Source organism: Cyanistes caeruleus, chromosome Z (genome assembly GCF_971803275.1).
Source record: "Cyanistes caeruleus chromosome Z, bCyaCae1.hap1.1, whole genome shotgun sequence".
NCBI lineage: Eukaryota > Metazoa > Chordata > Aves > Passeriformes > Paridae > Cyanistes > Cyanistes caeruleus.
Genome location: NC_141732.1, coordinates 59,802,858 through 59,825,048, shown reverse-complemented (window position 1 = coordinate 59,825,048; position 22,191 = coordinate 59,802,858). Strand labels below are relative to the sequence as shown.

At 37.3% G+C, this 22,191-nt stretch overlaps 1 protein-coding gene across 21 annotated transcripts in view; it reads left to right on the top strand.

Annotated features, from left to right (window-relative positions):
• MAST4 (microtubule associated serine/threonine kinase family member 4) overlaps positions 1-22,191 on the top strand; it is a 286,733-nt gene that overhangs the window by 245,295 nt on the left and 19,247 nt on the right. For all 21 annotated transcript variants that reach the window (XM_086869392.1, XM_086869390.1, XM_086869389.1 and 18 more), the window contains 7 exons: positions 476-608; positions 6,140-6,207; positions 8,540-8,625; positions 16,812-17,020; positions 17,947-18,085; positions 19,166-19,298; positions 20,011-20,176. In XM_086869392.1, the coding sequence (XP_086725518.1) occupies positions 476-608; positions 6,140-6,207; positions 8,540-8,625; positions 16,812-17,020; positions 17,947-18,085; positions 19,166-19,298; positions 20,011-20,176 (934 nt within the window). The remainder of the gene's footprint in view (positions 1-475; positions 609-6,139; positions 6,208-8,539; positions 8,626-16,811; positions 17,021-17,946; positions 18,086-19,165; positions 19,299-20,010; positions 20,177-22,191) is intronic.

Sequence of the window (22,191 nt, the reverse complement as noted above, 5' to 3'; positions counted from 1 at the left end):
TGTAACGCTATTTATTTATTTATTTATTTGTGTTTTCCATAAAAACAGTGCATATATATTGATTAGAAAGACTTGAAATTACTACTTCAGAAGTAAAAAGCATAGTGCAATATACTTACATAGTCGTAGTGGATTTTTATAACCAAACACATGCAGGGAGATAGTCTATTTGAAATCTTACTTTGATGGTTATAGGTCATTTCATTCAGTATTATATGAAGTTTTTATGGCAAAGAACAAACTATTCATATAAAGTAGTGCTCTGAAATAATGACATACAATTCCATTGCTTACAGCATGTTACACTGTATAAGTATCAGAATAGATTAATAGACTACTAGTAATAGAATAAAGTGGTATTGTTCTTAGTAGGAAAATGCCATATATGTGGAGTTGGAAGAAGCAAAGGAAGTTTTTATGTTAGATGCTAAGGAACCAGTTTCAACTGAGAAAATGATGATTGTTTTTCCTCTAGGAATTTGATCCCGAAGAGTTTTACTATCTTTTGGAAGCAGCTGAGGGCCATGCTAAAGAGGGGCAAGGCATTAAAACAGACATCCCTCGATATATTATTAGCCAGCTGGGCTTAAATAAAGATCCTCTGGAAGGTAAGTGAATCTGTTGGTATAGCTATAGGTTTCTAGGTTCTTCCTTCTCAATGTGTTCTATCATTCTGATAATCTATGTGCACCTGAAAAGGGTCAAGGTGAAGATGGTAGCAGAACAAGCGTTTGTGGACTTGCACTGTACTCTCACAAGCTCAAACATATTTAAAAGACCATCTTTTCAGAATATTGTTTTGTTGTTTTTTTTTTTTTTTGCAAATTTTAAAAACTTTTGAATTTTAAAAATACACAAATGCACTGTATCAGTGATACCACTCATCTTCCAGCCTGACAATGCAACTTCCTCATTGCAGCTCTAGCTGAAATTTACTGGAATAATTTGATGGTGATTGTTATCTAAGCACGGTTACAAAGGACCCTTGATTGCATGGTTGTTTGCCTTTCAGTTCTCCCAGGTTCTTTCATCTTGGAGTCTCTTAGGAGACTATCCCATCAATTTTCTGTGTAATTTGAGTCCATGCTGGGTGCTTTTTTAGGGAGAACTTAGGTTCCAGTGAAGGTATTGTCACTGCAGAATTTTTCTTTAATGTGAGAGCGGTGAGGCACTGGAATATGTCGCCCAAAGAAGTGGTGGGTGCCCCATCCTTGCAAGTGTGTAAGACTGGACAGAATGGTCCTCCGAGTAACCTGGTCTAGTGGAAAGTAACCCACCTAACTGATCAGGGGAAGCCAGCTGATGCAATCTTCTTGCATTTCAGTAAAGTTTTGACACTGTCTATCACAGTGTCCTGCTGTATAAACACATCATTTGATGGGAAAGCAGCTGGCTCGTGGGTGAGCCACAAGGGGTTACAGTGAATGGGGTGACATCAGAGTGGGGACCTGTCGCTAGGGGGGTTCCTCAGGGCTCCACCTTAGGCTCTGTGCTCTTCAATATCTTCATAAATGCCTCAGGAGTAGGGCTGGGAGGGATACAGAGTTCACAGATGATACAAAACTAGAAGGAGCTGTTGACTCCCTCCAGGCCAGGAGGCCCTGCCTGGAGACCTTGACAAATTAGAGGGCTGGGCAATCATCAACCATATGAAATGTAACAGGGGAAAGTGCTGGTTTATGCACCTGGGATGGGACAACCCTGGATGTACAGACAGAAGGGAATGAGAGGCTGGAGAGCAGTGCTATGGAAAGGGTCCTGGGAGTCCTGGTCCATGGCAAGGTGAATGTGAGCCAGCAGTGCCCTGGCAGCCAGGAGGGCCACCTGTGTCCTGGGAGCATCAGGGACAGCATCGCCAGCCGGGCAAGGGAGGGAATTGTCCCGCTCTGCTCTGCTCTGGGGCAGCCTCACCTCGAGGGCTGGGGGCAGTTTTCAGCAATGCAATATAAGAAAAACCTTAAACTGTTGGAAAGCATCCAAAGGAGGGCAACAGAGATGGTGACGGGCCTTGAGGGAAGGCGTATGAGGAGTGGCTGAGGTCACTTGGTCTGTTCAGCCTGGAGGAGACTTGAGGGGAGACCCCATTGCAGTCACAACTTCTTCATGAGGGGAAGAGGAGGAGCAGGCACTGATCTCTTATATCTGGTGAGCAGTGACAGGACCCAAGGCCAGAAGTTGTGTCAGGGGAGGTTTAGGTTGGACATCAGGAAAATGTTTTCTCCCAGAGGGTGTCTGGGCATTAGAACAGTCTTCCCAGGGAAGTGGTCACAGCACCAGCCTGAAAGAGTTCAAGAAGTTCTCAGGCACATGGTGTATCTCTTGGGGATGGTCCTGTGCAGGGCCAGGAGCTGGACTTCATCATCCTTTTGGGTCCCTTCCAACTTAGTGGATACTGTGATTCTGTGTCCCAGCCCATTGCAGAAGGTTTAGAACAAGATCTTCTAGGTCCTTTCTAACCCAAGGTTAGAAGTTATGGTTCTTTTAAGGACATCATTGAAAAAACTAAAATTACTTCTGTGTCCTAGTCATATCATCTTCTTTGCCACCCTGAGACCAGGTTCTATCACTGGAAATAGAAATTTTCAGTAGAAATTGGTTCACTGTGTTCAGTGATAGTTCTGCAATTTGGAAGAAATTAGCAGAAATGCCATCATGGAAAAATGAGCCTAGCTGATGCAAATCAGCTTGTCTGCTGTGTTGTCAACCAGGACTAGGAGAGGGCTTGATAACAAAATAACGGCAAAAAAATATGATAAACCTTTTATTTTGCTAACTTTCATGGTGTAAGATCACATGTTAAATCAGAAAAGTAGTATATCATGTGTTAAAACTCTTTACCTGATCTAAAGCAGTTTGTGAAGTTCAGCACTGCCAGTTGTGTCAGCAGTTTGGTTAGTTCTAATTCAATTAAACTGAGTATTGTTACAGATGACATGGATGTTATATTAACAGATCTAAAGAAAGTCAAGCTTATTATTAGTCCACTTCCTATCTTCACAGAACTTCCTCATCCAAATTTAGTATTATTTTTTGTCTGAGGTACAGATTAACAGCTTTGATGCTTTTTGTTTATATTTGGAGTGCAGCAAAGGAAGCCAGACAAATTGGGAAAATATACATAAATACTTTTTTCCCTTTGGTTTTGGAAAAGATCAAGAAGTATTGAATTTCTCTTAAAGATAAAGCATTGTCTTCTGGATTTGGTGAGCTCTTGGTCTGTCCTAAACAGACAATTCATCAATAATTCTTCACTTATCAAGTACACAAGATTTAATTTGGAGTGTGGGTTGAGAGTTTTGTATCATTGACTCTGGTTGTACCAGTTAACCTTATCTTTCTCACTGATTCTTCCTGGCCACTTGGATAAAAGTGTTCCTCTGCAGTAGTCAAGAATCTCTCATTACCCAAGTTTAATAACAACTTCGAATTTTTTTTTGAACAGTTTTTTGTGAGAGAGGTATAGAAACAAATGCCTATATATAAACAAAGAATACTGCTTTCTTTAACTAAGAATTTTTTTTTTTTTATTGGAGCATGTAGGACACATCTTGCTATATTTAATAAACTGAATATTAATGAATATAACAAACTTTGAAGCATTCAAATGATAATTGAAATGTTGGGTTTTGGGGTGTTTTCTGAAAGGAAAATGGTCTGTGTGGTTTGTCAGTAAAAGTGGTATATGATATGGACTACTGATATTTGGTTCAGTTGAAGATTTGAGCAATTGAATTATATAGTATTTTATTTTGAAGATTTATGTGTATGAGTATTTGTAATAGGTAATTTAGGCCATCTGATTTGTGTCAATGCTTTCCTCCCACACTCCAAAAACAGTAATATTTATAAGCAGTGTAAAACACTGTACAATGACTTCTTAAGTGACCTGGTTTTGATGTAAATAATAAAAAAAAATCCCTCTATATATAGGGATACTACTTAAGCAAAAATAAAAGAAGGGCACTATGGGTTTATGCCCTGGAATTAATGGTTTACAAAGAGAATTACTGGGAGCACTGTATTTGTTACTATAAAAATGCTATGGGAAGATCATCCTCAAGAACCTTAAACCCCTTTTATGTAAAAATAGATTTTTTTTTTTTAAAAACAAAACCAAATTTTTCAAAACAAAGAAAGTGCACCTCAGTAGCACTACTTGTCCTGTAATGCAGAATTGTATTTTCAACCAAGATGTTAATTTATGTCTTCAATGTTCATAAACGTTCATGCAAAGGATTTTATTTTGTCTGCAGGGAAAATCTACCTACTTTAGACTTTTCTCTACTTCCCTCCTTTGTTTGCTGTCATAACTGTAGTCCTTTCTTTGAGTGAAATGATGCTTGCATTATTTGGAGATAATGCTAGATAAATTTATACTATACTGAAAGCAATACCACAACAGATTCATCACTTAGCAGAGACTGGTGGCTGCATTTTTGAAGAGTTCCCTGGGGAGAAATTTTTCTCCATGTTTTTTAAATTACCATCTTTACCTTTTTGAATCATGAGTCTTTGGAAATGGTTTAAATCAATGAAAGAAAAAGGACAGATGTTTAATGGTATTTAGATGAGTTTGAAAAATCTCTTCAGGCATTGCAAAATGGTTCCATAGCTCCCTGTTTTGAAAGCTGGCTCTTGGTTCCATCCCATTAGTACCTACCGCTTGCAAATAATATGGATTTCTCAGCTAATGGTTACTTTGCAAAAGTTTTGTTTCAAAAAAGATTATTTTGATTTGCTATTTATGAAAGTAATTTCAGTTGAGAAGGCTGTCAAAGTATATTATTTCAGCTAGCTTGGTTCTTGCCAATATAAAAAAGATTTCATCAGAACTTCTATTCTAAAATCCCCATGTTCATAAAACTGTGACTTTTGACTGGAAAGTCCACTTCATGTTCAGCCTATATAAATTTTTTCTTTGAGATTGTTTGTTTATTTAGTGCACAATTTTCATTGTTTATTGACTTAAATTTTCAAATGCTTTTTGGCTTCTTTAACATTTGAAGGATCTGTTTGGCTTTTGAAGTGACATTCTGTTTTCTTCTGTTTCTTACACTTACCCCATACTTCAGTTTATATAATGGTTAGAAATGAGAATTACTCCTTAAATCTTTAGCTGTTCCAACAGAAAATTATCTATGTGGTTAATTGGCTTTTAAAAATTGCAAGTAAGTATTGTGGAGCATTTCACTTCTAAAAATAATTTATTTTTTATATAAAAACAGTTTAGATAGTCTGTGTGAATATTCAATTACATTTCATAGCCATAAATTCAGTTAGCAGTCCTGAGATAAAAACAAATCTTGCAAATTTTAGGTGGTCTTATTTCTGATTCCCAGGACATAATTGAGATAAAATTTGCATCTTTGGCTATGTAGGATATATAATTAAATATATATATGGTTGCTGGGGTCTTTTAGTGACTGGCTGTCCTGTTTAGCTTTTTTTACCCAGTTGAATTCTTGGTTACTATTCACCCTGAAGAACAAGCTGGGCTTTGGAGCTCTGCAGCAGAGGTTGACCTTGGCAGGGACAACCTGATCAAGTTGTAAACTTCTAAAATCTTACTTTCCTGAAGGTGTCATGTCTGTTAGTCACTCTGTAAATGATAAGTTTCCACAAAAGTGGCTTTTAGCTTATTCTGGCAGGTTATCAGCATTTCTTTGTAGAAGAAGCAAAATATTTAGAGTCCATCTTAGGTCTAAACTAGAAACTTTTGCTGTAACTATGGAGGAGCCTGAGAAGGATGGGGCCTACTGTTAACCCCTTAGGGGCTAAAATACTCAGAAGTTTTAGCAGATTAGTGCTGTCTTTCCCTTAGTGCTCAGTTTGCATGCAGCTCCTGGAATTCCCCGGTCTCAGCAGTGAAAACAGTATTGCTCTTCATTGCTTCGTGGCTAATCTTAATTGCTTCAGTGGAAGACCGTTACATAGGCACTGAAGAACAAGTCTTCATTTTCTGGGTGGATTTTTTAATACATGCTTGGCAATGCCCTGAAAGTTATTTGTCAAGTGCTACAGGTAGGACACCATTTTCTATTAAGTATTCCAGAAAGGTGTCACTTCTCACATTTTCTGTGCTTCATTTAGTTTTGTATTTTTCACAGTAAACAATGAAGTTTTTAATTTTTCTTTCCAGAAATTGCTCAACTAGCTAATTGTGACAGTGGGACAGCAGAAACCCTGGAAGCAGATGAATCAATAAATGTAAGCTTTCCTGTTATGTTGCTGCTTTTGTTGAATGTGAGAAAGGAAAATCTGGTGTGTTCCCCCAACCCTGCCTGTTCTGTTTTCTCCTGGTATGTGTAAACAGATTGAATAAACATTGGTTAATACTCACACTAATTTTGTGAAGCTCTTCAGGCAGAGGGCTTTCAAAAGATACAAGCAAGCTTTCTACCCATTTTTCTACATATCTCAGTATCTTCATCTTCCACAAAGTTAGTGTTTACCATGTGGTAATAACTTCACCACAAAATCGACCACTGCTTTCTTTTTTTTCTATTCAATCAACGTATTTCTTTTTCTTTTAGAAGTATAGGTAGACTATTTAATAAAACAAAGTATTTTAAAGAGGTTTTAAAACAGTCCACTCACAGAGGCAGCTAACGGTCAAATTGATTGAGAGATTCTGAACAGATCCAGTGAAGAGACAAGGAAGAAATGAGTAAGTTAGCAAATAGCTTGGATTCAGGAAATTATTTCACAGTTTGAAAGGTTTTGCATCATTCTTCTGAATCTATGTTCAAAAACACTTGCCTGCAGCAATGGGTATCTTACACTAATATTTTGTGAGGTGTGTTCTCAGGATGACAAAAGAAAAGCAAGTTGGACACGTTGATTGTGGGCTTAAATGCGATTATTTAAAATTCTTACTTCTAAAAGTTGGTTCTTATACCTTGGATTTCAGTCAACAGAGTAGATGAAGTTCTAACAACTTAGTCCTGATTTTGAGTGCAAGTGGATAATGAAAACTAGAGCAGTTTTAGGGGATGTCTAGGTAATTCAATGGTACTTAACAAGTATTTACAAATGTTAGCAGGCGTGGATTATCCGTTAGACCTTTTCTGATACATAACAGAAAAGACATCATTCTCTGCTACATGTCATGTTATTTTGGGATATTTTCTAACATTTGGCTAAGTGCCACTTATGAAGGATTCTGTAATTGACAAAAAAGGTGTTTCTTCTGCTGCTTTCATTCATCTGCATTTAAAATACTGTATTAGACCTGAGCAACATTTAGTGCAACGATACTGACAAACTGGAGAAAAGACAGAGTAACTAGAAAGCATAAGGGAAGTGTCAAAGTAATTAACTGTATCTTAGGTGCAAACTGGCTTAGCATTAACTAAGCAATTGAAATTGTGAAGTTATTTGTGTTGTGTGAATGCTGAAGAAATAGAGAAAGGCTAATGTGGTGTAATAAAGGAATGTGAATGGGGAGATGATTAAATCAGTAAAGAAAACAATAGAGGGAATATTTGGAAACATCTCAAAATGTAGCTATGGAATAAACACACATGAGAAGTGACAGGAACCATAACTTTCAACTACAGGACATCATGAATAGCAATTAGGAAGAATCCTGTACTGGCAGACAAGTGGGCTGAACAATTTAGTAAGTCCTCTCTTTCAGCTCCTGTGTAGTTCATTATATTAACATTTCACTAGTCTTGCACTGAATTTTCTTTAGCAAGCATGTAATTAAAAATGTTTCAACCAGGTCTACTTTCAACTTCTGTTACTGAACTTACATGGATAGGGATCACGGAATTTCTTAGAGGTTCAAAAGACATTTGAAAAAGATCTTGTGGGTTTGGAAGTCTGCATTTGGAGTCCTGTGCCTTCATCTTTTCCCCCTGAACCCAATTCTATTTGGGTTCTAATAACACCTTCAAGAGTAATTAAAAATTCAAACCAGAAAAAAGGTTTTGCCATACTTGGGGTAACTTGGTTTTGAAAAAGTTCTGACAAAGAAGTAGATTAAAGTGACCTCTTTAGACGTAGAATTAATGCATTTTTGTTTTCCATCTTTTTCTCTTGATTTTGTTTCTTTTCACCATCTTTCCTGTTATGTCACACTCTGTCCTAACCTTAGTTTGAAGTGTGCCAAAGTTTATTTGAGTGAACAAGAATGCATCAACAGTTTGTTGCTACCAGGTCATAATACGAAAGTCAGATTTACTAAAATGGGAAGGCAGTGACCAGCGGGTGCCGTGTGGAATTCACAGAAATCCATGACTCCAGATAAGAATTGCCAGTAACTACTCTTCCAGAAGCCTTTGTGGCTGTAACCTGTGTATGGAGAGAAGTGGACAGTTTGCTGCTGTGCAGCAGATACCTGCTTGATGAAGAAGCAGCTTTGTTTCAGGAGCCCCTTGATCCCTCTCTATGTTGGCTGTGTGGCTGGCTGTCCAGAGCTTTTACCTGGCTCATCAGTGTGACAGCCTGGTGATAGCTGGTTTTTCGTTTGGGTTTTTTTCCGCCTGATTTTGAAAAAAAAGTATTAACTTCGTTCATTCTCATCTCTTTGAAGAGCTCTAATACCTCGCTGAAGCTGCAGAGGAAACCTCGGGAAAGTGATTTTGAAACAATTAAACTGATTAGTAATGGAGCTTATGGGTGAGTAATCCCTAACTGTGACAGCTCTTTTGCATTTTAGTTTTGCTTAATTTCCCATTTCTTATTTCAGGTATCTTTGTGTGATGGAGTGAGTTTGCACCCTGCTTTTTTCATTTTGCATTCTTGTTTTGTTACTAGTATTTTTAGTTCACAAGGTTTTGGAAAGTTTTCTAGGCAGTAATGAATTACTCTGTGCTGCAGTAAATTGAAGTTCTGAATATTACCTCAGAAAGATTTTTCAGAATCAGATAGCATGCTAAAGATGAAATGTGAATAAATCAAAGGGCAGATTCAAGCTCACCTTTATAATACTGTGAAAAGTCTGTGTTTATGCAGATGTGAGAAAGAATTATATGTCATCTGTAGGGAGACAGATTGATAAAAATGAGAGCTTACTTGACCTAGAAGTATTGTTGCAATAGACACAAATTTCCTGAAGTAGGGTAGCAGTGTTTTGTTGCTTTGTGGATGCTGCTCTAGTTCTCGGGTTTTAACAACTAGCTTTGAAGGAATTGCTATTTCTTGGTTTGTTTCTGCATACTTGTACAGTGCACAGCTTACTGCCAAGGATATGTAAGTCATCTGAAGATATCCTAGAAGACCAAGACAAAATTCTGGTAACCTGGGCCTCTAAATGAACACAGAAAGTATTTTCTGAAAGTACTGTGCAGTGGTGGTGGCTGTCTTCAGTCCCCTCTTCTAGTCCTGTACTATCTGTTAGACCCTTGTTTGGCTCCTCCTCTGCACTGAAATGTATCAAGACAGGAACTGTTCTGTGTAACCTGTAGGAGCGAAAAGGATGTAAACTGGCTCAAAAAAGAGTGTTTCCATCTTGCAGTGATGAGCCCATTGCCAATTGAGCCTGGCAGAGGAGGAAGGTGATACTACTTTCCATCACTGACCCCATGAGCCTGACTCTTCTTGAGGGTGGGAAGTGTCAGCGAGCTGCTAGGACTGAGCATTCTGTGAAGGGATCTTGGACATAGGAGAAAAAGCACCTGCAATCTACCCATTCAAGTTCAGTGTGACTGCTGAATGGCCTGAGGCTGTTGGGCTCTCTGATAGATTTTAGTTAAAGGTAGCCATGAGTTCTGGAACAGAAGGCATTTAGTACTGCCTAGACTGTTGGCCATGGTAGTTTGTGTGGAGGCTTCTTGTGTCTAGGCATTTTTTCATAACTCAGAAAGAAGCCCAAGCGAAATAGTATAATCTGCATTAAAGTTATATAAATACTCAAATACATTTTCTCACTAGTCAAGCTCTGCTCAATTAATTTTCTCAGAACTTCTTCACAGACAAATTTGCTGCTTACTGTATCTCACCTTCTCCCAGTTATCCCAGTACCTCAAAAGCCTGCCTCCCAGCAGTTAGCAGTAGATGCTGATTCCCTCCCTAGCTACACCCCTTTCTCCTTCCATTGGCAGATGTTAAGTCCCCTCTGTTCTTCATCTCTTTTTTTTACTGGAGGAGGATAAAAAGAACTGTGTGGGGTAGGCCCCTATTGGAGAAAGGGGTGTTGAGAGTCACTGAACCTTTCACAGTTCTGAGCAGTTTTCAGAGCTGAGGGATGGGGAGAGGAAGGAGCAGCTGCAGCTCAGCGTGTGGCAGTCAGCAGAGTAGGCCTGGCACCTGAAGGCAGAGGTTCATTGCACCTCCTTGTGCCACTTGCTCCATAGGTGTTACAGCCAGAAGGAGGCTCAAAGAGTACAGACTGGATTCACCTGTCCATCTGAAACCAGAGACAAAAATGGATCTGCAGAGCTGGAAAAGAACAGATGAAAAGCCACAGCCTTCTATGGCATGCACTTACGTTTTTCTCCTCATGTCTGTGGAAGGGAAAAATCAAGGCTTTATTGATTATCTTTAAATGCCAATAGCACACAAAATTGGCATTTTGGCAGTGTCGGCATAATACTATAAAAATTGCATGAGAACCTGATAAATACATGAAGAAAGGTGCTAGAGAATAACCGGCTTGGAGTAAATCCAGATTCTTCATGAATCATTGTTTTCATTAGCAAGTGTAAAAACAGGGGTAGATTTCCGGGTTATAATGTGGTAGTATTAGTGGAAAGCAGTGGAATTAGTGAAAGTAGTAGTGTTAGTGGAAATTGAAAAGCTTCTCACTTTAGTAGAGTGATATTACTTCCATCAGTAAGGAAGTAATAAAGTAGATTGTGTTGGTTTTCATTTTTCTTTTAAATGGTTACTTCTTCGAAGAAAAGTCAAAACTGAGAAAAAAAACAGCCTATTGACTCTGGCTGGGATTCCTGGCACCTGCCAAATCTATTCTGTCACTCTCCTCCACAACTGGATATGGGAGAGAAAATAAAATGAAGGGTTCATGAATTGAGATAAAGACTGTGAGGGATCACTAATGAAATACCATCATGGGCAAAACAGAGTTGAATTTGCGATATTAAATTAATTTATTGCTAACAAATCAGAGCAGAATAATGAGAAGTACAGCGAGACCTTAAGAATCCCCTTCCTCCCACCACTCCATCCCTCCCAGCTCTGCCTCCGTGTCCCAACAATGCAGGGACACAGGGAATGGGGATAATGGTGAGTTCGTCGCATCTTGTTCCTGCTGCTGCTCAGCAAGGAGAGTCCTTCCTCTGCTTGTGTGGGTCCTTCCCACAGGAGACAGTTCTTCATGAATTTCTTCAATGTGAGTCCATCCCATAAGCAACAGCCCTCCCCAGTGTGCTGCATCATGGGTCACTCTTCCATGGCACGCAGTTCTTCAGGCACAGCCTGTTACTGTGTGGGCCCCTGCCAGGGTCACAAGTTGTACCAGGAAACCTGCTCCACCGTGGGCTCCTGTAGTACTACCAAAACCTTGCTATACAAACCCAATATGTGGAGAGGGAAAGGAGCACAATGAAATGTGAGACAGTAAACTTCTAGAAGTCTTTACTCGCTTTTAAAAGTTATTTTAGCACCTATTCAATACTGTTAATTGAGGAGGCTTGTGCTCCTAAGTTCTCTAGGACATCACTTTTTCAAAACTATCTGTTTGCTTGAAAATGACTACTATATCAGATGGACTGTAAAATCAACAGACCATTTTTCTGGTCTTATATTAAAGTAGGGTTTTCTTTTTGCTGTTAGCACCAATGCAATTGATGGTTGATTTACTCAAAAGTTATGGTCAAGTTTAAAGGGGAACACATCAAGATAACCTAAATGCTGTGTAACCCATCTATTAAATGGAGTGTAATAAACCACCAATACCTATTTCTTGTGAATATAACGCAAGAAACTATCCTGAAGGCATTTATTGTAGTTTATTTACAAGTATAAGTAGCTGAAACAAAAGTTACTGTTGTTATGCTACTACAGTTGTATTTTGCCTCTGATGTTTTTCCAGGGCATTATTTTTTTTTAAATAATCTAAGTATATGTAAGTTCTACCTGTGTTTCGTTGATTCATTCTCTAAAATATGTCAGTGGGCACATTTTGTGCTCTGACTTACGAAAGCTGCAGTATGCTGTTGTAATATTTTACTTATTTTGAGGCTATAATGCAGGGTTTAAATCTGAACTAATTAAAGAAAACCCTTATAACTCTGTTTTCCTTTGCTGTAATGTTTTTTCCTTTATCAGTGAAATGGAAAGCTTTCATTACTTGACAGGGTAATTGCTGGTCTTGGCATGTTGTAGCAGAGATTTGTCAGATATGTTAAATTTGATGAGTTTAAATAGAAACTATTGGTTTTGTGAAGGTTTGAGTAAATACCTTAGCAGTTCCTTGCTTTTAATTGATTGGGTAAACTCATCTGTAGTGCAATTAAATGACTGTATAGTACATGAGGTGTAGTAGATGAGGCTTTTGGGAATGGCTTGGAATATACAAGAAGTTAAACAAGCTGTGAATCAGTAAATATATAGAATTCTCGCCAAGTCATTAATGGTTTCACAAGCTGTCTGACTTTCTTCAGCCAGACAAAACTTATGTTTCCCAAATTTTAAATTTTTACTGGAATAACAACATTTTTTCCATATTCCAGCTTGTGAGAGGTAGCAGGTAGTAGTGTTCCATCTCTTCAAGTTAGCATCAGCCTGTGTTCTTGAAACAATTAAACAAAATAAAAATTACATTTGATTTCAGGGAAGCAAGTGATGTTAGTTCAGTATTTCTTCAATGCACAGCTGTATCAGTTTAAAGCAAATACATGATACCACTTTCGCTCCTGCCTGGAATGCTTTCAGTTTTGCAGGGATGGTAGCGTCAGTGTGTACATGACATACTGGCTAATGGTGTTGTTTGATAAATTTAAGAACTCAGAAGCAGTGTGTCTTGAGCAGCTGCTGCATGCAGTTTGTAAGTACTGCTTCTGTCCCTTCACTCTCTTGATAGTACTTGCTCATGTATAGTTGTATTTGGAACAGGATTAAGGAAGGTACCAGCTGTAGAATAAAACCCTATCAGTCAGGTTAATTCATCAGCAGCCTGGCAGCCACTAGTTCAAAAGTGAAAGGGGACAGGTGGAAGTGTGACTTTGTAGGTTCACTAAAGTAGCACAAGACAGTTTATCCATCAGAATTTTGGACTGCAGTTTCATTACTTTGCATCTGTGTTTACTAGCTGCCATAAAGATGGAAGGCATTGGTTCTGTAAGGTATGGAGAGGTTTTATTACTCAAAATTGACGACATATTAGAACAACTAGGAGTAATACCCGTTGTGAGAGAAGGAGCAAAGCCATCATGTTCTCTTTGTCATGTGCACAGCTTCTCATTTCCTTTTAGGCAGACTAGGGCAAGTGAAATATTGCAATGAGAAGGCTGGGTGCATTGTCCAAGAGCTGCAGTGCATTGTCCAAGAGCTGCAGTGCTTTAGGTAGCATTTCCTCCTGCCCCCAAATAACTGATCTGGTCACAGACATTGCTTTGTTAGGAGGTAGTGCAGTGCTGCTTTAAATTCTGATCTTAATTAACTGTCTATAAACTTTAGCAGATAATGTAAACCATAGCCTCACAAGGAGATTCTCTTCACTGGAGGCAACATGAGCCATAATTCCAGGGCTGAACAGAATTTAGCAGTCTCTTCTCAGGAAATTGTTTGTAAAAATGAAACAAAGTTCCTGGTCAGCAGGTATAATTTTTAAGCAGTGAGTACAGTAACTGCGTCTTCACAAGGAGTTCAGGATCCTCTGACAGATTAAAAAACAGTGTCAGGTATCTTAGCCTTAAGCACTGAATATAGACTAGGTTGCGAAATGGCTCTAAAAGTTGGAATTATTGGAGAGCTGTAAACTAGGCCTGAAACCTGTCTATCTGGATTTTTTTTTTTTTTTTTTGTAATTAGAGTTTTTTTTCAATTTAGAGAAAATACAGGAATCATGACAGTAAGATCAGAGTGATAGATGGCATGATATTTAAGTTGGACTAATCCAGCAACTCTGTTAAATATTTTAGCTTGTTTTTGTCATCTTAACCACTTCTGCAGTGTTTTATAGTTATACCTAACTAGAGGTATTATAGAGATAGATTTTCCTGCTGAGGCTTATGTTGAAAATGAAATAAAGTAATATTTGGACACTGCCAAATGGATGTTCTTTATTCCTTATGACTGGTTCTATTTCTTTTGAAAACTAAGCTTTTCTGCTGTGTTGTGCTACAGCATCAATAAAACACGTAGCATTTTCATACCTGTTGAAATTCACACAGTGAAATCAGAGGATGCTTTGGAAACTCTCGTTGATGTGTTATGAAAACAGAAACAGAAGATAGGAAATCAATTTATTTATTTGAAATAATAGGAGGATGCAACAGTACCACTCTGGTTGTGGCTTTGTGGGGTGACAGGGCATGTCACTGTCATTCAGTGGATTGACAGGACAAGTCTGGGTGCTCCCCCTACACTGTTTTTGTGTCACAGAATCCTTAAATTTGAAGTTGTCTTTGCCTTTACTGAAGATCATGGGCAGCATTTGATGATCAACATGCTGCTGGCTGGGGTATAGTTTTCTTCATATGGTATAAATACTGTTTTCTGGGGTTACTGTGACCAGGGGATGTGAGGGATGTTAGATGTTTCTGTACACTGAGATCATTTAAAAACACTGTATAGCATAAGCAGCGCAAAAGTGAGAGAGACTACTGTGTTGCAGTTGTCTTGTGAATCTGGTACATTTGAGCTGAATTTTTTTTTTTCTGAGAAACAACTGACTCCTGGTAAAAAGTTACTTTCTTGTGACTGTAAGTCTGAAGATGAAGTTTAGACAGCTGGGAAAACATAGCAACATGTCCCAGAAATTTAAAGGACTACATTGTCCTTGGAACTTAGTCTTTAATGATTTTTAAATATGCTAGTAATGATCTTGCAGATGTGTATGATCTGAAAGGAGGATTTATTAAGATGCTGTAATAATATGCTCTGGTTTCTGTCTGCCTTTTAAGAGTCCATCTTGGCACACTATCCAGTTTGAGACTCTAGAGAAATATTTGTATGAAAAGTCCTCAATCAGTCCTTAGTTCCTTCATATAACTAGATTTTTTTTTAAGGATGGAGACTTCAGGCAATAATTTTCTACATGCCAGGAATGCAGAGAGGGACTTAAACAGGTAAAAGAAAAGATTTGCAGGACAGTATGAAACTGACAGGAGAAAGCAACAAATGAGAGAGGAAAACCAAAATGCAAGGGGAAGAAAAGCACATGAGGGGCTTGTAAAAGACTTGGAGAGAGAAGTGAATATGAGGGGAGCAGTAGGAAGGACACAAGGCATGAAGTCAGCAGGGAGGAGCACTGGAGCTGAATAATTCAGTCTGTATTCCAGTTTGGGAGGGGCAGAAGGGAGTGAGACTTAAGAGGCACAAAGGGTAGGGTTTGTCATGAGTTTTGCCCAAGGCAGTTTTTACCTACCTTCATAATTGTGTAATGCCTTTTACCTGCCCCATGCTCAGACAAGAATGAGGGATTAATGAAAGCTTTTGGAATCATTAAGAGAAACTATGCTGTCTAGAAAGTTTTCACAAAGGAAAGGAGAAGTCCTGTTTTTTCAGTGTCTGTAACTTCAGTAGCTGTGTGAAGATCTTTATAGAAATAGTAAAGCAAGTGTTACTTTTTGTGTTTACAAAAAGTATTTTTTGTATATATTGTGTGCTGTTAGTTGGACCTCATGGGGATAATGAATTGAATTAAATTTATTTATTAAATATTAATAAATTGAATTTAATTAATTTATTGAATTTTAAAAACTTCTCTATTGAATCCCATTTCCTCCTCCTTCCCCCCTTTATTTTAAGTGCTTTCTTTCAATAAACACTGTGATAATTATATACAGGAGATGGTATAAGCATTAAATGCTGTAAAGTAGATTCCAAGCAAGGCAAAAATCTTGAGCATTTGCCTCAAGGGATTTTGAGAAATGTAGCAGTAAAGTCCTTCTGAGTGTTTCACAGTAGGGTAATACCTTCTCCTTAGACCTGAAAGATGAAAGAGTTGCCCAAGGGAGGTTTTATTTTCTTTGCTTTCCTCACTGCATTGACTTTATCTAACCAAATATACAGGAAACGCAGCACCCCAGTGGAAATTCACAATGCACCATAGACCCACACTACCATGTAGTTAACACAGTGATCTTTGTTTCGGGTTACCTACTGGTGACCTTCCTCTGATATGGATCAGTGCTGATGTCAGGGACTGAGCAAGAAAGGGAGATTTTGCACCTGGTAATGAAGAGCCACCCTTTTGAGCAACTTCTAAGCAGCCTTCATAAGAGATCTCTGATATGTCTTATAATCTGGACTAAGTCTGAGTCATAATTTCCTTTCAGTATTCCTACAGAATAAGGATTTGTCACAATGATTTATAACACTGTGCCATAGCTGGATTTTGTATGTAATCCTTTGTTGATGGGAATGCCTGAAGTCTACCTGGGCTTAAAGCATTTGCTATTATATCTGCTGTTATATTTGCTGTTGTTTGGTTGGGTGGGAGAGGGAAAGGCAGGAGAGTTGTTTATTTTAGTTTGAGTACTAACTTGTGTTGATGAAATTCATCTTGGTTTTTAAACAAGATGAGATTTGTAACCATTCTTTAATGTGAAAAAGTACATAGAATTAAAAACAAGTGTTCTTATAATATATATAGTTTTTAAAAGTTGAAGGAAAAATGTATTTTAAAATGCATTTTTAGTACTTAACCAGACTTTTTCTCTCCTACTCATACCTCTCAGTGCGGTTTATTTTGTGAGGCACAAAGAAACCAGACAAAGATTTGCCATGAAGAAAATTAATAAGCAGAATCTCATCCTCCGAAACCAGATCCAACAGGCCTTTGTTGAGCGTGATATCCTGACATTTGCAGAAAATCCATTTGTTGTCAGCATGTACTGCTCCTTTGAAACAAGGCGTCATTTATGCATGGTCATGGAATATGTAGAAGGTAAAATTGCTCTTCTGTTTTATAGAGGAAGAAGAGAATATCCTTAACACCACAAAAGAAAAATAACCCATATGGTACTTGAATTAGTAGGGGCCCCCTGTGTGTCCTCCATACTCTGGCAATTCAGACTTAGGAACCAGATCCAACATCAAGGTGGTTCTTTTTTTTCACCAGTCATTATCTCCCAGTAAACAGCTTGTAAAACACTTGTGTTCCAGCTATAATGGGAAATAACTGCTCTTAAAGTAAGTTCCTTATGGATTGTAATCAAAAGTGTGCTAGCATTCAAAGTTCATTTGGAAATGTTTGCTTTCTTCTGGAGCTGAAATTTTCATTAGCAAGTGTTGGGGGATTTGTAGTAGTTATTTTTACAAAGAAAGCGTAAAGATGAGGCATTTTGAAAAGGTGCTAATGCTGAGAACAGTGGACAGAAGCAGTACCAAAGAGATGCCCTGGTGTGGTTCTGTGGGCTTCCACCCTCCTCCCCCCATCCCGTTAGTTAGTTAGTTAGTTAGTTAGTTAGTTAGTTAGTTAGTTAGTTAGTTAGTTAGTTAGTTAGTTAGTTAGTTAGTTAGTTAGTTAGTTTGTTAGTTAGTTTGTTAGTTTGTTAGTTTGTTAGTTTGTTAGTTTGTTAGTTAGTTTGTTTGTTTGTTTGTTTGTTAGTTAGTTTGTTTGTCTGTTTTCTCCTTAGGCAGCAGTATGTTACCGGTTTTCAGCTGAATCCTTGTAGTGGTCTCTCCCAGCTTCACACTATTTCCAGCACACTACCTGGGGTGGGGGGGAGTTCACATGTTTGGTAGAATCATCTGACTAGAAAATAAAAATTCGTGACTGCAGTTTGTGTTCCTTTCAGCATCATATGTGGTTTATACTGATACACCTCAGAATTTATAGAGTCATCTGGAACATTTATACTGTTTCCACAGGTGGAGACTGTGCTACTTTGATGAAGAATATGGGTCCCTTACCGGTAGACATGGCAAGGATGTACTTCGCAGAGACTGTTCTGGCCTTGGAATACCTTCATAATTATGGAATAGTACACAGGGATTTGAAACCTGACAAGTATGTATATAGAATGTAACTGAAAGAGAAGTGTGAAATTGTTAGGCAAAATATAAAAGGTTTAAGCTTCCTTTGAATTACTTTTTTATTTTAAATGTTATGTAGATTCACAAGTCCTTCACAGCATTTGAATTTTTATTACTTGTGGTTACAGAAAGTGCACTTTTTTTCCAAAAGAGTTGTTAAGAATTTTCTGTATTTAAGATGGAAGAGGCTATCAGAGTAGCTAAAAAGAGAAAAGTATTTATTCTTCTGGTTAGAATGTAGGGAAACACATTTTAGTCATTAGGAAAATTTTTTTCAAAGTATACTTTACTTAAACCACTGATACCATAAATATAAATGATGATGATAAAATATCATCAACTTGCAGGTATTTGCATGTTTGAAGACAAGATTGACCAGACGCAGAAATATCCTGTTGCATGGGTTTTGGGGGTTTATTTTGTTTTCTGAGGGGGTTAGGGTTTTCAATTTCAATATTTAAAAGTACAGTGTTGCTCCTATACAAGTAAATTAACATTGCAGCAAGTAGCTGAAATACAAACTATGGCTCTTGCAACTCCATTAATCTTCCTGTTTCACATTTTAAAAAAAACCAAAAAAGTAATGGGTATTGATTGACAATACCTTCACAGCATGGTGTCTTAGGACAATATATTACTAGTTACTAACTTAATATCCTGAGGTTTTTTCCAAATGCATGACTGACCCAGCTTGTTACAGACATAAAATACTCACCTCATTTCAAAAATTACATGTATTCTATTTTAAGTCTTTCACATGATAACTACTTCTTCAAAGCTTCAAGTCTCAGCTCTCAATTCTGTAATTCTGTAAGATGTTCAGTTGTACATAAAATGTTTGTTTACTTCTGATAGTAATAGTAACAAATATAAGACTTAGATTTTTAACCTATTTATTCTGTACTAATTAAAGTACTTTTTAAAGTTGTATTTGTAATTTTACAGTGCTAATGAAACATTTTCCTCTAGGTGTTATAATTGTAATAGTAAAAACAATGAGAGGCACATAGTGTTGAATTATATCACAGTGACTTAAGAACTTTCTCTTTTTCAGTCTGTTGGTAACATCCATGGGCCATATAAAGCTTACAGACTTTGGCCTGTCAAAAGTGGGGCTAATGAGTTTGACTACCAATCTGTACGAGGGTCACATTGAGAAAGATGCCAGAGAATTCCTCGACAAACAAGTAAGAAACAGCCTTTTTCATTTCTTCACTGCATATTTACATGAAGTAATTTTTTGCCAGCAGAACATACTGTAATACTGAATAAACCATAGTTATTTGGTGTTCCAGCTGAGTATGTCAGGTACTTTAACTGGTGTCCTGAAGATTATTCTAGGCTTTTTCCTTTTTACATTAAGATTTGTTAGTAAGATGAACAGCCTAATTTGTGTGCAAGTGAATCTGTGAGAGAGACAAATGGAAACCTGTTTTGTAAAGAATTCAGAGGTCTCAGCAGAGTAATAGTGGAGCTCATTATGCGTTGTACAACCAAGGGTGCTAAAATCTGTGCTATGGCCCATTTCCCTTTAAGCATGCCTCATTACTGTTGCTCACAATCTGTTCACTCTAAAAGTTACTTAAGATAAAACCATCACAACCTTCATATAAGGATAACAATATGTTTTAAGTTAAATAAAATACTTGCCATGATGGATTTATGTGTACACAGCACAAGCTGTCCTTTGCATGACTGATATGCAAATTTTGATTATGGCGCCTCTTAATGTAGGTCAGTTGTTCTAAAAACATAAGTTCTTAAGCAAACTCAGACTAAACCCAACTGAATTCCATTTTTCCATGTTTCTGTATTAATTTACATTTCAGGAATTATAAATAATGTGATATATCTCAATTAAGACTTGATTTGCCATCATGCTTGTTTCCTTTCTTTTAGGTCTGTGGTACACCTGAATACATAGCTCCTGAAGTGATACTGCGACAGGGTTATGGAAAACCAGTGGATTGGTGGGCTATGGGAATTATTCTTTATGAATTTCTTGTTGGATGTGTGCCATTCTTTGGAGATACACCAGAAGAGCTCTTTGGACAAGTAATCAGTGGTGAGGATCATCACTAAAGAAACCAAAATCTGTTATATAGTAAATATATTTCAATTTTACTGATAGACTGTACAATTTGCTATCAAAGCAGAAACAATTCAGATTAAAAGCTGCATTTACTGTATATTGTTACTATGTACAGAAATTCATTGATATAGAATCCAGGAGTTAAAATGCACTGTTTGAAAAAGAGAAGCTATGTTAGTAAAAAAATAGTGCCACTATGCAGTAGTGATTTCTGTCTTTGGTGAAGAAATTATACCAGTGAAGAAACAGTTAAAATAAATTGCTTTAAATGGGAAAATGCCTCATGGCACAATAAAGAAATTAACAAAGATGCAATAAAACTCTAAAACAAATGTCTCCCAAATAATAAATATTGAGAAAAAGAAAGAAACTAATTCAATTCACAGATTGTTAATGATTTCATTGGTGATTGTCAGAGTGTAATGTTATTTCTGTAGCAGCTGTTCTTCTTCCATTTAAAATTCAATAACCTTTTAGGTCTTAACCTGCAAACTGACCCTCAGTATTGTTATGTGTCGTGTGACAAAACTGAATGATAATGAAACAGAAGTGTTTACTATCCTACCTGCTGTTTCCATAAATTTCCCAAATGCATAGATATAAAGGATGGCTATTTATGACACAAGGTTAACAAAATGGCACCCCTGTTACTAAGTATTTTCCAGTCTGTTTTATGGTCTGCTTAAAAAATCCAATAGCTAAAAATGTATCTCTGGTTCCTCATTCTGTGAGAATTCAGCAAGCCCCCTTTTGTACTTAAGGAGATGTTCTGTTGTCATCTTTCTTTCCTCTGTCTGAAGCTGAAAGCCAGACTTGCTTGTAAACTGTCAAAATGCATGTAACATTCTGTGTGTTCATGGATTTATAACCATGTTGTTTTCTGATGTGATATGCTGAGGCCTGAGTGGCAAGAAGAATCAGCTGTTTAATTAACACAAGCAGCAAATGCTCTCTGTTTTCTGGGTGCCCCATGGCTGCAATGCATTTTCATTCTTTATTTTCCAAATCAGGTTTAAACTGCAGTGGAAGCCGTAGGTAGGCAAACATGGAAATAACTCATGTTTTTATTGCATTTCCAGACATATGTACCTGTGTTTTTATCCTTGTATTCCCTGATCGGGAGAAGGGGAGGGAATAGTCTTAAAATGAATGAAAAAATTTTATTTTGCATGTGGCATTAATTTTACCTTTTGTAAAAGGTATTATTGTAAAAGATATATTGTCATGTGTTACAATCTAGCTGATACTTTTGTAAATATCTTAATCTAGTTCACTGTGTCAATTTAGCTTACAGAAATTATTTCTAGAAGTCTCTTTGTAAATATCATTTATTCCCACTCACCCTCCCAAGACTGTTGGTAGGCTCAGTTTCTTGTTTTGATGTTGATTGTTAGTTGCTTCTCTTTTATTTGAAATATTCTTACTTACTGAAATAATTCTTAGTAGCTCTAGAAGAACTCCAGTTAGATATGTTTCCTGTGCTAAAATAAATTATCCCCTTCTATTTGACTGTAAGAGCCATCTTAAAGAACCTAAAGAAACTGTAACCTAGATTTTTCTTCCTGTTTCCTTGAACAAAATCTATATTCTGTTTAAAATTCTACTTTAAAATCTTGCTGCCTCCTTTTTCATTGTAGGTTGCCTTTCCTGCCCTCAGGTTTTGCAGGGACAACTGTGGGAGGCCTCAGTGTAAATTTAGATACTTAAAGTGATAAGAATTGAAAACATTGCTCCAGAAACAGGTTACATTTCATGTCTGTCTCGATCAGTACCTTTACTTAAGCTCTGAAATGCGAAGGTTAAACCTGTGTGTAGCTTCTGATGATTATTTATCCAGTTATGATTATTTTATAATCATAAAGAAGAAGTACAGATCATAACATGATAACAAAATCCGTAACAGCTTGCTGTATTTCTGGAGCTCTGAGTATGCTGTTTTTGTGATGCCAAAATCCTTGTACCTCCCAAGAAACTTCTGCAGAGTTTTG